Source organism: Cetorhinus maximus, chromosome 23, assembly GCF_964194155.1.
Source record: "Cetorhinus maximus chromosome 23, sCetMax3.hap1.1, whole genome shotgun sequence".
NCBI classification, from domain to species: domain Eukaryota; kingdom Metazoa; phylum Chordata; class Chondrichthyes; order Lamniformes; family Cetorhinidae; genus Cetorhinus; species Cetorhinus maximus.
Window position 1 is genome coordinate 18,947,807 of NC_135901.1, and position 21,757 is coordinate 18,969,563.

The following is a 21,757-nucleotide window of genomic DNA, read 5'->3' on the forward strand; positions in this document are numbered from 1 at the left end:
TTGAAAGGAGTGTTTGGGCCCTTGGACGATGAGGAGAGAGGAATTGAAGGGGCAGGTGTTGCATCTTCTGTGTGGGCATGGGGAGGTGCCAAAGGTGGGGGTTGAGGAGTAGGGGGTGATGGAGGAGTGGACCAGGGTGTCCAGGAGCTTGTTACCCATTGTTCAGAATAGTGACAACTTGTCCATCAAGCTGCATTAACCTTTGAGTCCTAATTGTATTACTGATGAGGCAGAGAAAGGTCAGAGAAGGAAAGTAAAGGAAGCAAATCCTGCTCTCCTGATCCAACCTCCTCATGGCACATTCTGCCCCATGTATTCAATGATCTGTGGGTCTGTTCAGTCACATGAAGACCCACAGCGGAAACTCATTACCCTGAGTAGACGTCATCCTCGAATCGAGGGACTGTCAACGGCAAGGGTTAATGGGCAGCAGAGCGCATGCGCGGTCATCCCTGTCCCTGTCAGCAGGAGGAGACAGTGTTGTGAATTTCTATCCTGGACTGACAAGGATGGATTTTGGAAGCTCCTTTAACATGGGGTTAGAAGAGGGTTTGCAGACAAGGCACTCAAACCAAACATCACAGCAACACCTGACAGCATGATTCAATTCATAAGGACCTGGATTTTATCGGCCTCTGAGTGTAAGAATTGAATTCCAGGTCATTACCACTTTCTGTGGAAAATTTCTTTCTCACATCCTCCCTGTAGATCTTGCCCAAAATCTTAAATTTGTGTCCCATAATCCTTTTACAATCACCCAATGGGGACAGCTTTTCTTTACTTACCTTATTAAACCTACCACAAGCTTGTACACCTCTATCAAATCTCCCCTTAATCTCCTTTGTTCCAAGGAGAACAACCCCAGTTTCTCCAACCCAACATTATATTATTCATTCATGGGATGTGGGCTTCGCTGGCTGGGCCAGCATTTATTACTCATCCCTAGCTGCCCTTGAGAAGGTGGTGGTGAGCTGCCTTCTTGAACCGCTGCAGTCCACGTGGTGTGGGTACACCCACAGTGCTGTTAGGAAGGGAGTTCCAGGATTTTGACCCAGCGACAGTGAAGGAATGGCGATATATTTCCAGATCAGGATGATGAGTGCCTTGGAGAGGAACTTCTTGGTGGTGTTCCCATCTATCTGCTGCCTTTGTCCTTCTAGATGATAGTGGTCATGGGTTTGGAAGGTGCTGTTGAAGGAGCCGTGGTGAATTCCTGCAGTGCATCTTGTAGATGGTACACACTGCTGCTACTGTGCGTGGTGGTCGAGGGTGTGAATGTTTGTGGATGTGGTGCCAATCAAGCGGACTGCTTTGTCCTGGATGGTGTCAAGTTTCATTGAGTGTTGTGGGAGCTGCACTCATCCAGGCAAGTGGGAGTATTCCATCACACTCCTGACTCGTGCCTTGTTGATGGTGGACAGGCTTTGGGGAGTCTGGAGGTGGGTTACTCATCACACTATTCCTAGCCTCTGACCTGCTCTTGTAGCCACAGTGTTTATGTGGCTGGTCCAGTTCAGTTTCTGGTCAATGGTAACCCCCAAGATGTTGATAGTGGGGGGATTCAGTGATGGTAATGCAATTGAACATCAAGGGGCAATGGTTGGATTCTCTCTTGTTGGAGATTGTCATTGCCTGACACTTGTGTGGTGCGAATGTTACTTGCCACTTGCTAGCCCAAGCCTGGATATTGTCCAGGTCTTGTTGCACTTTGGACATGGACTGCTTCAGTATCTGAGGAGTCACGAATGGTGCTGAACATCGTGTAATCATCAGCGAACATCCCTACTTCTGAGCTTATGTTGGAAGGAAGGTTGTTGGTGAAGCAGCTGAAGATGATTGGGCCGAGGACACTACCCTGAGGAACTCCTGCAGTGATGTCCTGGAGCTGAGATGACTGACCTCCAACAACCATTACCATCTTCCTTTGTGCTAGGTATGACTCCAACCAGTGGAGAGTTTTCCCCCTGATTCCCATTGACTCCAGTTTTGCCCGGCCTCCTTGATGCCACACTGTCAAATGCTGCCTCGATGTCAAGGGCAGTCACTCTCACTTCACCTCGGGTGTTCAGGTCTTTTGTCCATGTTTGAACCAAGGCTGTAATGAGATCAGGAACTGAGTGCCCCTGACGGAACGCAAACTGGGCATCAGTGAGCTGGTTATTTATTGCTAAGCAAGTGCCACTTAACTGCACTTTTGATGACCCCTTCCATTACTTTACTGATGATCGAGAGTAGACTGATGGGGCGGTAATTGGCTGGGTTGGATTTGTCCTGCTTTTTGTGTACAGGTCATACCTGGGCAATTTTCCACATAGCCGGGTAGATGCCAGTGCTGTAGCTGTACTGGAACAGCTTGGCTAGGGGCGCAGCAAGTTCTGGAGCACAAGTCTTTAGTACTATTGCCGGAATATTGTCAGGGCCCATAGCCTTTGCAGTATCCAGTGCTTTCAGCCATTTATTGATATCACGTGGAGTAAATCAAATTGGCTGAAGACAGGTATCTGTGATGTTGGGGACCTCCGGAGGAGGCTGAGATGGATGGTCCACTCTGCACTTCTGGCTGAAGATTGTAGCAAATGCTTCAGCCTTATGTTTTGCACTGATGTGCTGGGCTCCTCCATCATTGAGAATGGGGATGTTTGTGGAGCCTTCTCCTCTAGTGAGTTGTTTAATTGTCCACCACCATTCATGACTGGATGTGGCAGGACTGCAGAGCTTAGATCTTATCCATTGGTTGTGGGATCGTTTAGCCCTGTCTATTACTTGCTGCTTATGCTGTTTGGCACGCAAGCAGTCCTCCTGTGCTATAGCTTCACCAGGCTGACACATCATTTTAAGGTATGCCTGGTGCTGCTCCTGGCATGCCCTCCTGCACTCTTCATTGAACCAGGGTTGATCCCCTGGCTTGATGGTAATGGTAGAGTGGGGGATATCCCGGGGCATGAGGTTACAGATTGTGTTCGAGTACAATTCTGCTGCTGCTGATTGGAACTAAAATACAACATTGCAACTATAATGCCTCATCCCTGGAAACATTCTGGTAGATCCCTGCACCCTCTCAAGGACCCTCACATCCTTAATAATGTGTGGTGATCACTGGTTTGCACAGACCCAGATGTTCTGTGTTTGTGTCTGTGATGTCATCACACACTGACAATTGCTCAGTGACATCACCCCGCTCCCCAGGTATTTCCTCAACTGGGAGATTTTTCTCTGACTCCAGTGCTTCTGATATCTTTCCAGTTGCAGGCTCCAGCAGGAGATTTTCAAATTGAAAGCGGTGGAATTGTTTTGGAGGTGAGTATTTTTAACCAGTTGTCTACATATTTGGGCTTAAGTTGTGTGCTGTGAGAGGTTCCATGGCTCTGAGGCTGTTCAGCTCCTTTGCTGTGGATCTAAATCCATTGCTCTGCCCTCCCTGATCACCTCTCTCCTATTGTTTAAGTTCCTCTGTCTTTAATAATGGATGCATTTGAACTATGTTTAGTATTTTTCTGTTACTTCTGCCGGCTGTCTCAAAATGAGGTTTGCACCGCTGCCCAATCCCCGACCAGGTGCTGCTGGCTTCCCAGCTTTATCTTCCCACAGTTATCTTTAATAGTCAGGAAATGTTTTTCCTGCACTATCGCTCATTTCTCTTCCACTTCTGTGCTTATATTGACCATCAAATCCTGCACCATTTTTATTCCCCATAATTCATCCTGCACACCCTCAAATGTTAACTCTCTTTCTCTCCCCGCAGATACTACCTGACCTGCTATTTCCAGCATTCCCTCTTTTTATTTTGGATTTCCAGCACCTGCAGTATTTTGCTATTATTTTATTGCAAGCGTCGCTCAGAGAAGCGAGTCTAGAAACACAGTTGGACCAGTTAAGAGCCAGTTTGTTTCAGGGTAGGCATTGATTGTAGAAGTTAGTTCCTGGCCTCAAGTAGGTCCTTTTTCATCAAGTCATCGAACCCACTCCCCTGCCCTTCACTAACAAGACCAGCAGTAGATATTACCCATCCCCAGTTACCTGTGGAGAAGATGATGTTTGACCTCCTTGAACCACTGTAGTCCGTGTGGTGAAGATGCTCTCACAATGCTGTTAGATAAGGAGTTACAGGTTATTCACCCAGTGATGATTGAGGAACAGTGATAAATGCCCAAATCAACAACAGCAGTTTGGATTTGTAAAGTGGTTTTCATGTATTTGACCTTTTCAAGGTGTTTCACAGGTGTGTTATAAACCAGGAGCTTTTGTAATTCAGTGAGCACAGGGGCGATGGGTGAACAAGACTTGGAGTAGTAAGTATATGGACAGCAGAGTTTTGGACGATCTCAAGATCACAGGGAGGTTGACTGTGTGTGGTTGGCCAGGAATGCGTAAGGAGAGTTAAGTCTAGAGAAAACAAAGCAATGGTTGAGGGTTTCAGCAGCAGATGAGCTGAGACTAGGTTGGAGTTGGACGATGTTAATGAGGTGGAAAAATACGACAATGGTGATGATGTGGATATGTGTTTGAAAGCTCATTTTGATGTGAAATATTTTGCCATGGGTGTGAACAGTCTGGTTCAGCCTCAGATTGTTGCCAGGGAGATGGATGGAGTTGGTGACCAGGCAGTGGAGTTTGTAGAAGGGACTGAAGACAACAGCTTCAGTCTTCCCAATACTTAAGTGGAAGAAATTTCTGATCATCCAGTACTGGATGTCAGACAAGTCAGGACGGTGTGTGACTTGGCGAGGAACTTGAAGATGATGGTTTTCATATACACCTGCTACCTTGGTCCTTCTAGGTGATGGGGGTTGAGAGGTTTGGCTGTTCTGTCAAAGTTCTTGTTGCATTGCAGACATATAAAATCTCTCTCCTTCACCCCTTGCCTCTCCCACCAACCATCCTTCTCTCTTTTTCTCTCCCTTGTTCTATCCTCCCATAAAGGCTAAGGTCTTGTGTAGGCCCAGACCGGGTGGTCGGTTCCCTTCCCTGAAGGACATTAGTGAGCAATTTGGGTTTTTACGACAACCCGGCAGTTTTCATGGTAATTTTTTCCTAGTGCCGGCCCCACAAATTACCAGATTCATTTAGCTCAATTTCACAACCTGCTTTTGTGCTTCTCTGGGTTCTCCCTCACTCCCTTTTATCTGTTTTAAATCAATTTCACAGGGTATTAGAAGGGGAGGATTTGCAGTTGGGAAACCAAACATCACATCAGGATCTGACAGAGTCACCGAATTTATCGGAACCTGAATATCATTGTCGTATTTTGAACATGGCAGGAAAAACCACCATTCACGGTGGAGAGAAACTGTACATGTGTTCTGTGTGTGGACAAGGCTTCAGCCGATCATCTGACCTGTCAAAACATAAATGCAGTCACAACAGGGAGAAACCATGGAAATGTGGGGACTGTGGGAAGGGATTCAATCACCCATCTGTGCTGGAAACTCATCGGCGCACTCACACTGGGGAGAGACCGTTCACCTGCTCTGTATGTGGGAAGGAATTCGCTCAATCATCCAACCTGCTGACGCACCAGCGAGTTCACACTGGGGAGAGGCTGTTCACTTGCTCTAAGTGTGGTAAAGGATTCACTCACTCATCCAACCTGCTGAAACACCAGCGAGTTCATATTGATGAGAGATCTTTTAAATGCCAAGACTGTGGGAAGTGCTATAAAAGTTCCTGGGAACTGATATCCCATCAACGTGTTCACACTGATGAGAGACCGTTCAGGTGCTCTCACTGTGGGACTGGGTTCAGGAACTCATCTGTACTCATGGAACACCAGCGCATTCACATTGGAGAGAAACCTTTCACCTGCTCTGATTGTGGGAAGAGATTTACTCAGTCATCCCACCTGTTGACACATCAGCGAGTTCACATTGGGGAGAAGCCATTCCCCTGCTCCGAATGTGAGAAGAGATTTGCTCTTTCATCCAAACTGCTGAGACACCAGCGGGTTCACACTGGGGAGAGGCCATTCACCTGCTCTGTGTGTGGGAAGGGGTTCACTCAGTCATCCCACCTACTGAGACATCAGCGAGTTCACACTGGCGAGAGGCCATTTACCTGCTGTGTGTGTGGGAAGAGATTCACTCAGTCATCCCACCTGCTGACACACCAGCGAGTTCATGAGTAACTACAGTGATTGGATTTTGCTGTTAATCACATCCAGGACTGAACCAGGGTCATTGGGGTCTGTTTCTGCTGATGTTAATGAACTCCAGTCCAGTTATAGGAGTTAATATTCTGGATAAAAGTCAAATAAATCAGTTTTTTAAACACGCAGTGTGTTGAGTCTTTTTAATATCTCCAACACAAGTTAACACCTTTTGAAGGGCTCTCCCTCTCCTCTCCATCCTCACCTCCAACAACAAGTGTAAGGAGCTCATGGAGCTTCTTTGTCTCTAAGATTGAGACAATCTGATTAGCTGCCTCTGCTGCTTCCCTCCCTTCCACAAACACACTGGGCCAAACTGTCTCTCAAGTTCCCCATTGGCCTAACCCTGAATCCACACCTTTCTCCAGTTTCTCTCCCAGCTCCCCTCCTGCCCTCTCAGGGCTCATCTTATCCCTGAGACCCAGCTCCTGCTCCAACGATCTTATGCTCACTAAAGTGCTGATTGCCCAACTTCCCATGTTCACTGACATTAAGTTTTCTCTCTCTTCAGGTACTGTTCCTCTCTCCTTCAAATCTGCCATCATCACCCCCTCCTCAAAACACAAACGCTTGACTCCATCATCCTTGCAAACTACTGCCTCATCTCGACCCTCCCTTTCCTCTCCACACTCCAAGAATAGTTTGTCATTTCCCGAATCTGTGTCCGTGATCCTCTGAACTACATGTTTGAATCCCTCCAATCAGGTTTTTGCCCCTGCCTCAGTACTGAACCAGCTCTTATCAAAGTCAGAAATGACATCCTATGTGACTGTGACAAAGATAAACTCTCCCTTCTCGACCCGTCTGCAGCCTTTGACAAGCTTAACCATATCATGCTGCTCCATCACCTCTGCACTGTCGTCTAGCTGGGTAGGGCTGTTCTCCCCTGGTCCCATTCTTTATCTAATCAGAGTCAAATCACTTGCAATGTCTTCTCTTCCCACTCCCACATTTACCTCTTATGTCCCCAAAAAATCCACCTTTGCCTCCTTATTTCTCATCAACCTGCTCCACATAATGACATCAGTTTTCACATGTACACTGCCAGCTCCCAGCTCTACCTCACCACCACCTCTCTCAAGCTCTCCACTTTTGTTACATTATCAGACTGTTTGTCTGATATCCAGTGGTGGATGTGCAGAATTTTCCTCCAATTAAACATTGGGAAGACTGAAGTCATTGTTTTCATTCCCTAGCTACTAACTCCATTCCTCTCCCTGCTAACTGTCTGAGACTAAACTGGACTTTTTGGACATTTGATGTCATATTTGACCTCGAGATGAGCTTCCGACTCGGGTGTGTGTATCCTGATGATTTTCCAGTCACGTTGATGATTTAAATCTTTTCCCACAGACAGAACAAACATTTCTCCTGCAATAATCAGAGGCTGATCTTACATGAATTCAGTGATTCCATAAGATCTTGTTGAGATATTTGGTTCGAGTTTCTTGTCTGCAAATCCTCCCCTTCTAATATCCTGTAAACAGAGTTTACAAAAATCATCACTGTCAGTCCAGGATAGAAATTCAGAATAGACAATTTTAGCATCGATGGAACATTTTCCCTCTCATTCCACTAAATCTATAAATCTCTGACCCACACACTCCTCTCCCTCTCTGCTCATTGTTCCAGATTCAGTGTCCAGTCACCTACTTATTCTTTTCTCTTCTCCAGATTCTCTCTCCTCCTGTCCTTAAACTGGTGACTCAGGCTGTGGATCAATCTCACTCCTTCACTCTAATTCTACCAAATAATGCAGCTCACAACACAAACCATCTTTGATGAATGTATTTTCAAATGTTTGGACAGAATCACCTTTTCCCATTTGTGGAGATCAGGGAGTCCAGTGATTAGTTTAGAGCTTCCTTCTCCCCAGGTCTGTTCAGCTGTGTCTGTCTGAGTTACATTTATATAGCCTCACTCACTCAGCAAGTGATTGGGTCTGACTGAGCTACAACAACAACTGCAACATCATATTTATATCGAGCTTTTAACATGATAAAATGTCCCATGGAGTTTCACATGAGCAGAAGGACATATTAGGCCAGATGACCAAAAGCTTGGTCAAAGAGGTCGGTTATGAGTGTCTTAAAGGAGGAAAGTGAAGTAGAAAGGTGGAGAGGTTTAGGGAGGAAATTCCAGAGCTTAGGGTTCAGGCAGCTGAAGACACAGCCACCAATGGCGGAGTGACTAAAATCGGGGGCGAAGGACATGATGCTCCTTGTATGTGGGTCCGATAGCCCAGGCTCAAGGCCCAGATCTGAACTTTGGGACATAGTTTGACCGTCCCTGGTCTCAGAGAAAAACAATTCCCCATATGGACATCTTATAAGATCTTTTTGTTTATCGAAAACAGAAAAAGTTAGGATCAGTTGAGTCCTCCTGTGTACTCGATGGGGATTGACTTTAACAGATTTAAAATCCTCTGGATTTCAGTGTTACAACAAGAATGTTTTAATAAAAAGAAAACAAATATATAAATCCTGGAAAACTAAAAGAACAAAAATGGGGAAATACACAGCAGGTCAATCATTTCAAAGTGATCAATGAATGATCGCTGTTTCAGGATGAACACTTCCCACCAGCAACACCAACCCCCCCTCCCACTCCCTGTTCACTGAACATTCTTTCACCCACTCATTCACCCATTGGCTCCCAGCCCAGATTGACATTCAGCATGAACCCAGTGAGAGGGTGAGCTGGCCCTCGGGATGTCAGAATGGACAAGAACTGGAAATCGTTCCAATCAACACATTTTCTGTGTCATTATTGAAAAAGGAAACTTAATATTTTGTAAAATGCCCCTGTGCACACCCTTGGTAAATTACAATTTCTGGCCCAGACCCTTCCTATTGCTTCTACATGGTACATCCTGTGTGGTTTCAGCAGAGGGAGAGACAGGCTGCTCACATCCCTGCTCTCTCTGCCGAGAGGCTTGTGGTCTCCACCCTCCGGATTTCAGAGCCCCTCAGGGTCCCAGCAAAGACTGATCCACCTGTATCTGTGCAGGGGCAGATTCAGCTGGTGGGAGAGAGGGCAGTGTGTAGGCTACTGCCTGGGGGTAGGTGGGGTATTGCATGAGGATTGAGAATTTTGATTGGAGTTCTCAGTTCCAGGTTTCCTTTCTCCATCGTCCGTCTCCTGAACCAGCATCACATCATTCCTCCCACTCTGCTGCATACCAGCTTGGTGGAAATCAGTGACGTGTTGTAAGGTCACAGATACAGTCATCCTGTTTAAGGCAGCTGACATCTCCTGCATGACCGTGGTCATGACCTGCTTGGATTCATTTCAGAGCTGTGCTTGAATCTCCATGGAGGCAGCCACTCTCTCCATGACAGACAGTCTCTGGAACCTCCTCCAGCCCTACGGCCCTCTGAGCTCCGTATGCTCCTCCAATTGTGACCCTGCCTCACTCCCCCACCTACATCACTCCACCACTGGGGGCCGTGCTTTCAGCTCCCGAGGTCCCGAGCTCTGGAATTCCCTCCCTAAACCCCTCTCTCTCCCCCCTTCTTTAAAATACTTCTTAGAATCTACCTCTTTGATCAAGTTTTTGATCATCTGTGAAGCACCTTGACGTGTTTTACTTTGTTAAAGGTTCTATATAAATGCAACCTATTGTTGTTATTGCATTGCGTTGGTAGATTCAGGAATGTCACACAAACATATTGAATCCTCGTACCATACTCACTGGAAACTTAAACCTGCTGTTTCACTTTCACTCAGGAACAGATCACAGTTTTACACCAATCTCTGGTTTGACAGCACGTTTCCAACATTCACCGTTGTTCTTCCTGATTCTAAGTACAGTTGTAAAGAAGCCTTCTGTTCCGTGTCCAGGAGCTCTGAACCATGGGAGAGAGCGGCTGGGACACATTTCTCACACACCTCAGGATTAAACCACACGTTCAGCCCCGGATGTGATTAACAGCAGCTGAAACAGCAGAATCCAACCCCTGCAGTCACTTGTGAACTTGCTGGTGTCTCCGCAGGTGGGATGACTGAGTGAATCCCTTCCCACACACAGAGCAGGTAAACGGCCTCTCCCCACAATGAGTGCGTCGGTGTCTGTGCAAGAGATGACCAAATGAATCTCTTTCCACACTCGGGGCAGGTGAACGGCCTCTCCCCGGTGTGAAATCGCTGGTGGGTCAGCAGGGTGGTTGACACACGGAATCCCTTCCCACACTTGGAGCAGGTGTATGGCTTCTCCCCAGTGTGAGTGCGCTGATATATCAGCAGTGTGAATGACCGAGCAAATCCCTTCCCACACTCAGAGCAAATGAACGGTCTCTCCCCAGTATGAACTTGCTGGTGCGCAGTGAGTTGAGATGATCGCCTGAACCCAGTTCCGCAGTGAGAGCACATGAACGGTCTCTCGTCAGTGTGAACACGTTGATGGGACCTCAGTTCCCCGGAATTTTTAAAACACATCCCGCAATCTGGGCATTTAAATGGTCTCTCCCCAGTGTGAATTCGCTGGTGGGTATGTAAGCTGGATAACTGAGTGAATCCCTTCCCACATATGGAGCAGGTGAAAGGCCTCTCCCCGGTGTGACTGCGTCGATAGATTTCCAGCACAGACAGGGATCTGAAGCACTTCCCACAGTCCCCACATTTCCACGATTTCTCCGTGGTGCGGGTATCCTTGTGTCTCTCCAGGTTGAATGATCAGTAAAGCCTTGTCCACACACAGAACATATGTATGGTTTCTCCCCACTGTGAACGATGCGATGTTTTTCAGGCTGTGTAACTGATTAAAGCTCTTTCCACATTCAGTTCCCTGGGGCACTCACACCAGCGCTTTTCCAGTCACACTGATGTTTGGAATCATCCTGCAGACAGAGTAAACAAGCTTTTCTCTTTCCACATTCGAAGTCCGATGGAATTCAGGTCCTGATGAATCGAGTGACTCTGTTAAATCTTGAAGGTTTGGAGTTTCCTGTCTGTAAATACTCCAGTTCTAATGCTTGAAAATGGAGTCACTGTAAGAAGACGACTGAAATTCAGAACAGACAATTCTAGTTTCTATGGAACAATTTTCCCTAAAGCTGTAAATCCCCGTCCCACACAATCTTCCCCGCTCTCTGGGCTGAAATCCAAACCCAACTCGCCATTTCTTTCTTCCACTCACAGTTTTCTCCCTCTCTCTACTCTGACTAGGTTCAGTACTCCAACCCCTGTGTGCAGAGTAAAATGAATCAGTCAATCATTTCTCTCCTGGTCACTGAAACCCTGAAGCTCTGCCCACTCTGTTTCCTCATCAAGATGGTCACGTATGCACCCTGCCGGCTGAAAATGCCTCTCCCAAGATGCTGGCCGGTTGCCTGGGTGATCTGAGTCTATCGCCGAGGAAGCCCCACCCCTCCGATTCATCCTGACTCCCTTTCTTAAGCAGTCCCTCAGGATTGAGTATGATTTGCTTTCATTCTCGTTCACTGGGTTTAGAGATATGTCCAAGGCGCATTCAGCAGACTGTGTCACATATGGGCAGGGTTGGATAGAGGTGTTGGTCGGTTGTGTGCTCTCTGATGCCTTAACCTTGCCCCTGCATACTCTCGATGAAGTCTTTCAATGTGATCGGTGCCTTCACAAATAAACCTTTTGGTTGTCACAATCCTATGAGACTGCGGGGATGTTTGGTCTCTCTGGGGATGTTTTAAGGACAATCCTAAGTGTTTCCTTTATTCTCCTGGGAGTCTCCTGATGTGACTCAGTTCTGAGAAAAGCAGTTGATTCGGGAGCCTGATGTCAGGCACACGAACGACATGTCCTGCACAGCGGAGCTGGTTTTGAGTGGTTAGCACCTCAATGCTGAGCACGTTGGCTTGGGAGAGGACACTGCTGGCTGACCACCTTTCTTGCCACCAGATTTGGAGGATCTTGTGATCCTCCAAATCTGCTGGTGGGACTGCTCCAGTACTCTGAGGTGCCTGCTCTAGGTTGTCCAAGTCTCTGAAGCCTTTAGGAGTTTGGGGATCACTGCTGCCCAGTAAACCATGACCTGTCTCGAATTTGAGATCTTCATCCTCACATACTCATCTCCTCATTCAGCCAAAGTCTGAGCTGGAATATTAGAGGTGACGATGTATTTAATCGTCTATGTCTGCCTCTGTCAAAAAGAAGCTGCCAAGATATGGAAAACAATCCACATTTTCCTGGATCTCACGGTTGACAGGGGAAAGTTTTAAAACCCACAAAACAGATAACAAACGGTGGGTAGAAAGTGCGCAGGAGAGCCAACAACTCACGGACACCAACGACATGCGTGGTTTCATCAGCGCTGTCAAGACCATCTATGACCCAAGCACTCAAGGGCCAACCCCACCAAGAGCCAAGCATGGAGGGAACCTCTTCAAGGATAGGGAGGTGGTCAGTACTTACTGGAGAGAACATTATGGAGAACTCCTCAACCAAGACTCTGTCTTTGACTTCAATGTCTTCAACTTCATTGCTCAATAGTCCGTCCGGCTCAGCCTCGGTGCTAACACGGTCCAGAGTGAAAGTGAAAAAGCCATCTGACAGCTGAAAAACAACAAGATCTGGAGCGGATGGAATCCCGGCTAAAATTCTGAAACATGGCGAAGTTACGCTCTTGGCTGGACAATCTAGTATTCCTCACTGGGAAGAGGGATGCACGCCGGGGGATCTCTGTGACTATATTAAAGGAGAGGGACAAGTCTGATTGCGGTAATTATAGGGGAGTCTCCCTGCTGCCTCCTACAAGGAAAATCATTACAAGGATCCTCCTCAATCACCTCCTCTTAGTGGCTAAAAATCTCCTTCCAGATTCACAGTGTAGTTTTCTCCTATTGAGAGGCACCGCAGGCATAATCTTTATTGGTCGGCAAACCCAAGAAAAATCCAAGGAACAGCACCAACCACTGTACTTGCCCTTTTTCAACCTCACAAAAGCCTTTTATGCTGTTAAACATGAAGTTTTATGCAGTATTCTCCTCAAATTCAGCTACCCTCAGAACTTTGTCACCATCCTCCACCTACTCCACGATGACATGAAAGTCGTGATCCTCATCAACGGAGCCACCACAGACCCTATCTCAGTGAAGACTGGGATCAGACAAGGCTGTGTCATTGCACCAACCCTCTTCTCCATTTTCTTCCTAGTATCTCACCTTCAGCAAATTACCCTCAAGCATGGAGATAATCTAAAGAACAGACAGGAAACCTACACCGCCTTCAAAACAAAAACAGAATCAATCCAGCCTCAGACATTGAGCTCCAGGATGCAGATGCTTTATCTGTATGTTAAATCTAAACTGCATTGATGCCATAACCGTTAATATCCTTGCCTTATAAACATCCAGCAATCTCAGTTTTTCAATACCTAGCACAAAGGAAGATGACTGAGATTGTTGGAGGTCCATCATCTCAGTTCCAGGACATCACCGCAGGAGTTCTTCAGGATAGTGGCCTAGGCCCAACCATGTTCAGTTGCTTCATCAATGACCGTCTTTCCATCATGAGGTCAGAGGTGGGGATGTTTGTTGATGATTGAACAATGTTCAGCACCATTCGCAACTCCTCAGATACTGAAGTAGTCCATGTCCAAAGGCAGCAAGACCTGGACAATATCCAGGCTTGGGCTGACATATGGCACATAACATTTGCGTCACAGAAGTGCCAGGCAATGACCATCTCTAACAGGAGATAATCGAACCATCAAGCCTTGACATTCAATGGCATTACCATCACTAAATTCCCCACTATTAATATTCTGGGGGTTACCATTGACAGAAACTGAATTCGACTATCCATATAAAAAGTGTGGCTACAAGAGTAGGTCAGAGGCTAGGAACCCTAAGGTGAGTAAGTTACTTCCCCACTCTCCAAAGTCTGTCCATCATCTACTAGGCACAAGTCAGGAGTGTGATGGAATACTCCCCACTTGCCTGGATGAGTGCAGCTCCCACAACACTCAAGAAGCTTGACACCATCCAGGACAAAGCAGCTGGCTTTATTCACTCCCTCCACCACCAATGAACTATGGCAGCAATGTGTACCATCCACAAGATGCACTGCAGGAACTCACCAAGGCTCCTTCAGCAGCACCTTCCAAACTCATGGCCGCTATGATCAAGCAGGACAAGGACAGCAGATAGATGGGAACACCATCACCTGGAAATTCCCCTCCAAGCCACTCACCATCCTGACTTGGAAATACATCGCTGTTCCTTCACTGTCGCTGAGTCAAAATCCTGGAACTCTCTCCCTAACAGCACTGTGGGTGTACCTACACCACATGGACTGCAGTGGTTCCAAGAAGGCAGCTCAGCACCACCTTCTCGAGGGCAACTAGGGATGGGCAATAAATGCTGGCCCAGCCAGTGACACCCACATCCCATTAATCAATTTTTTAAAAATTGATGAAATCTCAACAGAATTCCAGATTTCCACTATATTTTCTGTGGTGATTTCTGACTTTGTTCTTGAACAGCCGAGTCTCAATTACACAAATAAATATAAATAATAAATTATTTGTACATTTAAATGGTAGAAATTATTTTACTCTTAACTAGTCATGCAACAAATTTTTAGAAAAACATAATTTTAATAAAATACTGTGAATGTTGGAAATCTGAGATAAAAACAGAAAGTTCTGGAAATCCTCAGCAGGTTTGGCAGCTTCTGTGAAGAGAGAGAAACTGATTTAACATTTCCAATCCAAAATGATTCTTCTTCAGAACTGAGTATTTCCAGCATTCTGATTTCATTTAAAACACATAATTGATGTAAACTTTATTGTCCTTACAGGTATCTGGATGTAAATCTGATTTCAGACCTTCCTCTGAACAGTTTTCAAACTGACTGCAGCTCATTGTCCATTCCTTCACTAAAGACCCGGATGGAAAACCCTCAGCACAAGATGGCGGCGGCCGGTTGCCCAGGTAACCCGGGCCTGTCACCGAGGAGGCCTCCCTGACTCCCACTCGCAAAGTGGCGGCCAGTGAGCCCGCTGGCCCCGGGCCTGTCACCACGAAGAAAAAGTCCAGTTTCCGGCTGGAATTTATGACAAATCAGCTTTCATAATGATGCTGAGTTTTAGCCAATGAGATAGATCCGTGATTAGCCCCGCCCCTCATTCACTCCGATTGATTGGAGGACCTGTCGCTGCCGCTCGGTCCTCCTGTCCCACCCCTTCTTCCTATTGGTCCGGAACTGCCATCAATCACCGGGCTTTGTGAGTTGAAGCATGCGCAGTGCTGATGCTGTAGCTGAAGTGAGGCCTGTCGGCCCCAAACCCGAATAAGAAGCTTCTGGTCCCGTGTTTGTATCGAGCGGGGGAAACAGCTGCGGCTTCTCCCGGCGACAGGCCTGAGTTAACGGCCGGCATCTTTATAGAAGCCGCAAACCAGCAGGAGGTAAAAAATCAGAGAGAGAGTTTGTTGTGAAATCAATGGGTTGTTGTAAATCAGGGGGTCAGGGTTACAGTCAACAACAACAACAACTTCTATTTATATAGAGCCTTTAGCATCAGAAACCATCCCAGTGCATTTCACAGGAAAATTATAAAACAAAGTGTGACACCGAGACACATGAGGAGATATGAGGGCAGGTGACCAAAAGCTTGGTCAAAGAGGTAGGTTTTAAAAACCGGCTTAAAGGAGGAAAGTGAGGTGGAGACAGAGAGATGTCGGGAGGGAATTCCAGAGCTTGGGGCTGAGGGAACAAGACACGGTGACCAGAGTTGGAGCGATTATAATAGGGAATGTACAAGAGGTCAGAATTAGAGCGGGTCAGATATCTCAGAGGGCTGTGCGACTGGAGGAGATTATAGAGATAGGGAGGGACGAGGTCATGGACGGATTCAAATACAACGTTGAGCATTTTAAAATCAAGGCATTGCTTGACTGGGAGCCAATGCAAGTCAGGGGTGCATTCCACAGGGGTGATAGGGGAATGGGACTTTCTGCGAGTTCAGACTCGGGCAGCAGACTTTTGGATGGCCTCAAGTTTACAGAGGTACAATGTGGGAGATCAGCCAGGAGTGAATTGGAACAGTTGAGTCCGGAGGTCACGAAGGTGCGGATGAGTGTTTCAGCAGCAGATATGCTGAGACAGGTCGGGCAGTTACAGACTTGGAAATGGGCAGCCTTAGTGATGGCACAGATACGAGATCAGAAATTCATCTCGGGATCAAATGTGACACCAAAGTTGTGAACAGAACTGGCTTAATCTCAGAGTATTGCCAGGGAGAGGGATGGAGTTGGTCAGTGGGAAATGGAAGTTGGAGCAGGGACCAAAAACAGTGACTTCAATCTTCTCAATATATAACTGGAGTTAAGTAGTCAGCAGGGAGAGAACCAGGAGCCAGAATGGGCCCTGAGACTGATACCAGTTTTAACTTAGTTAGTGAGGGAGGGAAAGAAGGAAGGAAACCCAGGGAGGTTTGGAGAGACCTCACGATTGCTCATTAAATCTCTATGCAGTAAGTTCTGGACACAAGGTTAATGCCTGCTATTCTGTGTGGTCGGTCAGGGTTTTTCAGATTAATGTTTTGTTCTAAGTCATGAATGAAGTGAGTTATTAAACATATTGTTATCTCTAGTTGTACAAATTTGTTGAAAGGATATGGAAAGGATTATCTAACACTTTATTCGGATTTCAGCACAGGGAGGAGGGAGACTGTGTGGGATGGAGATCTGTGGCTTTGGGAGAACATGAGAGGAAAAATGTTCTATAGAAATTAGAATTGGCTGTTCTGAGTTTTTGTCTTGGACTTACAGTGATGACTTTTGTAAACCCCTTTTACAGGATATTAAAAGGAGAGGATTTGTGGATGGAAAACTCAAACCAAACATCACATCAAGATCTGACAGAGTCATTTGATTCATCGAACTGAATATCATTGGCCTTTGACTGTGGAAGGAGAAATGTTTGATCTGTCTGTGGGAAAAGATTTCAAACATTAGTGTGACTGGTAAAGCACCGAGACACACACACACCTGAGTGAGGGTGTTCCAGTGCACTGACTGTGGAAAGAACCTTAACCAGTTACACAGCCTGAAAGACATCACACCATTCACAGCGGGGAGAAATTGTACACGTGTTCTGTATGGACGAGGCTTCAATTGATTGTCCAACCTGGAGAGACATGAGGACACTGACACCACGGAGAAACCGTGGAAATGTGGGGAGTGTGGAAAGGCATTCACTTACCCTTCCAAGCTGGAAACTCATCGACGCATCCACACTGGGGAGAGACCGTTCACCTGCTCCGTGTGTGGGAAGGAATTCACTCAGTCATCTAACCTAGCATTACACCAGCGAGTTCACACTGGGGAGAGGCCATTCACCTGTTCAGTGTGTGGGAAAGGATTCATTCAGTCATACAACCTAGCTTTACACCGGCGAGTTCACACCGGGGAGAGGCCATTCACCTGCTCCGTGTGTGGGAAGGGATTCATCAATTCATCTAACCTAGTGTCACACCAGCGAGTTCACACTGAGGTGAAACCGTTCAGCTGCACTTCCTGTGGAATGAACTTTAGGCTTTCGTCCACCCTGCTGAAACATCAGCGAGTTCACACTGGGGAGAAACCATTCAGCTGCACTGACTGTGGAAAGAGCTTCAGGCATTCAGGCAGTCTCATTGTACACCAGCGAGTTCACACTGGGGAGAGGCCGTTCACCTGCTCCATGTGTGGGAAGGGATTCACTGAATCATGCCAACTGCTGAGACACGAACGAGTTCACACTGGGGAGAGACCGTTTACCTGCTCCGAGTGTGGGAAGGGATTCATTGATTCATCCCAATTGCTTAAACACCAGCGAGTTCGCAAGTGACTGCAGGGGTTGGATTCTGCTGTTATTGCTGCTGTTAATCACAACCAGGACTGAACCATGTTCATTCTGACAGTTGGGGTTTGTTTCTGCTGATGTTAATAATCCCTGAAACTGGACTGCAGTTTAATATTCTGGATCTATAACTAATTGTGTTATTGGGGCTGCAGTGTCCCGTTAAGAACCACTGTCTCTGATCTTTCTCCATAATTTAGGAATTCTCATCAGAAATTAGTTCACAAAAAGATCATGAACTTTTACTTCAACCCGAAATTGATCTTTGGTACGAACTGTACAAATCAGTGTCTGGAAGGTTCCACTGATTAACATCTCCATTCAGAAAGTGCTGATTAATCCTTGCTGACAATTCTTACTGACTTGCACATTACTCACAGTGACACCTCCATTATCCACCATAGAGAAGAGGACTGGGAATTGGAGAATCGAGAGACCCTAAATGTTACCTGTCCTGTCTGGCACAGAAATCCCCTCAGCACAGGAATGGAGACAAGCCCAATCCAAATACCAGACTGTAAGAAATTGCCATCTAATAAATGTATAAAATCTTAAGAAATTTATGGAATATTGTAGAAATTGCTCACTCTCTCTTATGAAGAAAGCTTCCACAGTAGCGTGCTGGGTAACAAACAAACAAAGGACAGGTCTGTGATCTCTGCCAAGGACATGTCTCTAGCACAGGCCCTTAAAAAGATATTTCAAACCTGATACAATTGGATCTCATGAACTCTACATAAACTGTCTGTTGTCGCAGATATCTAGTTTATGATTCATGTGTTTTAGAGCATAGCTTTTGGTTCTTGGAACTAAAGTCTTAACTGTAGAAAATGGCATAAATTGAATTCAAGCAAGCTTGGACTCTATTACGCTTAAAAAATGGGGGGCCATGTTGACTTAAGAGTTTAACAGCTGGAAAGGTAAGATCATAAAGCAGCAGGTGAACTTACTCAGCTAAAGAGCTGGACACATGATGTCAGTAATTCTTGCAAGAACCAGGGCAGTCAAGTGAGATGTTTTTGTTTTAGGGGTTACAGATAGATTAGTTTAAAAGCCTTCAGTAAAGCCTGGAACTGAAAACTCATTTACTTCATCAGATCAAAGAAGAAATTGTATATGAGGGATAATTAACATAAAGGTCAGTTTCAGAACATCCCAGAAAAGGCTATGTTGTCATGGAGTTGGGTGATTCTCTGGTTTCAGTTTATCTGGGTGTTTGCAAAGTTAGTTGCAGTTTGGACCTTATGTGGTTTGTAGCGCACCGAGAGTAGATAGCCAAAGGAAATGACAGTTAAATAGACCTTTGCTGTAAACAGAGTTTAAAAAAAAACTAACTTAATGATTCATCATGTGGAATGCAGGTAAGACTTCATCTCAGTTTGAATTTTGTGAGGGAATAGAAGCCGGAAGGTCTCATAGTTTAAAGCTAGTGGGAGAATCTACAGTGATCCTCACAGAGATTTGCGGTAAAGAAAGCAACAAGCAGATTAGCTTATCAGGACAAGGGACTGAGGCATCCACAGTCAAGAGATGGTCAATGAAAGTTTTACCTCTGAGAATAGCTGGAGTTGAAGAGAATTCTCCAGAGGACTGTGGCATATTTATGGGTGGTCCTGATAGAAGTCAATAACTTTAAGTTTGATGTGTCTTATAAGAGAATTCTTGGGGGAGTCGTAAAAAGTAAACCTGAGTGCTTAACATGCACTCTTCAGAAAGGGCTCCAGCTGTTAGTCTGTAGTGCATTGGTCATTTGTAACACTTAAACAACACCCTAGGATGAGTTGCTCCCCCATCCCCATATAATCTGGGATCAGATCCATGGACCCGAGCACCCAGGAAGGTGAAGGTAGTGGCCATCAAAGGCCCATAGCCCAACCAGAAACCTGGACTATCCAGGAACTCGTTGCCAGGAAGGGATGCCTCGGTGCATTGTTATAATCATAACCGCCTGGGCCACTATGTCCATCACTGTCACAAAAGGTGCCATGTGGAGGCTGACAGTAATGGTGAGCCCTGCTTTCTCTCTGCTCCTGTACAACTGAGTCCTGACCATGTTGAGCAGCAGCTAGAGGCAATGATAGAGGCCGTGTGAATTAGGAACAGATTGGCTGGTTGCTGCAGTGAACCAGGTACCCGGACTAGCAACTCCAGACACCCAGTGACTTCAGCTATTGACCCTTTCAACTGACATTGTGGTTACATATTGAACTAAAGACTTTGCCTTTTCAAGATTTGGCTTTATCTCATTTGTTATCTACCAAGACGTCGTGGTCGAGAAGGGGAGATAGAAGTCACCTCGAAATTAGCACATCTGTCTCTGATGCAAAAACACCAGATTATTGGACAGTAAAGTTACTCCAGGGCTCCTGAATAAGATAGAATAGTAATTAATGGGATGTCCCACTTAAAATAAAAGATAGAGAAAATCGCACCACCAAATGGGAATTGGAATAATTCACCCTGGGTATAGTTCAATACAATAGATCAATCTAGTATCCAGGTACATTCCTGTGAAAGTCAGAAAAATGTAGATGAGACTTGTAAATTAGTAGCTTTCTCTTGGAGATGTTTGTATCCTTGCCTCTGAACCTTTTCAGAAAACTGAATTTGATAAACTGGCCACTATCTGAGACATCGCACCATGCAGGGCGAGATAAACAAATATCTTCAGATAGACACCCCCACCAGCCCCACCCTGGGCTTTGGTAAGATTACCTGAAAGCCCAAGAATGATCTGTATCAGATGGCACAGGGAGCATGATTTTGGGGTACCAGTGTGAGTGTGCAGATGTGACTTGTTATGTATGGAGTAACTAAAATGCAGAAATGCATGGTGAAACTGCACTGAAGACTGGATCCCAGACATGCTCAGCTACTCGACAACAGAACAACATGAAGTGATTAATGTGGCTATAGACTGAGTTAACATTTTAAATCATCAAGGTATTGACACAAACTACACAGAGAAACTGACTTTAAAACAATCTGGAAAGAATTAAACACACTTGTATCTATCAGAGGGAGTAAAATTAAAGTGAAGAGGGATATAGAATCTGGATTTAGAAAATATCCACAAGGTGGGTGCCAGTGAACAGAGAGCTGGAGAATCTTTAAACTCCATGCATGAACTTTTGTTTGAACCATATGTATTTACAATATGCCAATAACTTAGAATTGTGTGAGATGATCTGCAGGTGGGGAGGATGAATCAAAGTCGATAGTTATCACATTTCACTGGGAAGCTTTTACATCTATTCTTGGTGGCAGCTCAAAGATTTTGTATTGCTGATTTTGCAATCAACAAATTAGGAGAACAAGCTCATAGCTTAGAAATAGCTGGGTTAGCCAGAAATAAGATGTGAGAAGTCAATAAGGTATTCACTTCTTGAGGCTGGGAGATGTGTAAGAAATCACTGTTCAATAAGCTTGTAGTTTTTAAAGAAATTTATTGACTATAGGAATCTCTCTCTCACTTATGAAGAAAGCTTCCTTGACAAACACAATAATGCCAAGGACATGTCTCTGGCACAGACCCTAAAACAAGACAAACTTGATTGGGTGGGGAGATCTCATAACCCAAATGTTAACTAACTGTCTGAGTAAAGATTGAACAGGATGTCCTGGAGAGTGACGAGCAACAAAATGACTGCATGGATTTCTGATGGAAATAGGAGGGATTAACTTGAATATCTGTCCCTTGACAATTGAATAAGTGATTGACAAAAGACCCCCAAGAATAACGTATATAAACAGTTTTCCAAAAGGTAAAATCACTTCAGACAACAAAGAGCTTCT

The 21,757-nt window shown here is 45.6% G+C and overlaps 1 protein-coding gene and 1 long non-coding RNA gene across 2 annotated transcripts in view; both read left to right on the forward strand.

Moving 5' to 3' along the window:
• The window catches only part of LOC144697371 (uncharacterized), a 423,816-nt gene that overhangs the window by 234,925 nt on the left and 167,134 nt on the right, over nucleotides 1-21,757 (forward strand). The gene's annotated exons all lie outside the window — the stretch shown is intronic.
• Nucleotides 5,156-18,511, forward strand: LOC144697865 (uncharacterized). Its single transcript, XM_078569835.1, has 2 exons — nucleotides 5,156-6,115; nucleotides 17,255-18,511. Exons 1-2 carry the CDS (start codon nucleotides 5,252-5,254, stop codon nucleotides 17,948-17,950), a joined length of 1,560 nt encoding a protein of 519 aa, XP_078425961.1. The 5' UTR covers nucleotides 5,156-5,251; the 3' UTR covers nucleotides 17,951-18,511.

Coding starts and splice junctions, on each gene's coding strand:
- LOC144697865 (XM_078569835.1), top strand. CDS start 5,252: ATGGCAGGAAAAACCACCATTCACGGTGGAGAGAAACTGTACATGTGT. Junction 6,116..17,254: donor TGACACACCAGCGAGTTCAT/GAGTAACTACAG, acceptor TCCAACCTGGAG/AGACATGAGGACACTGACAC.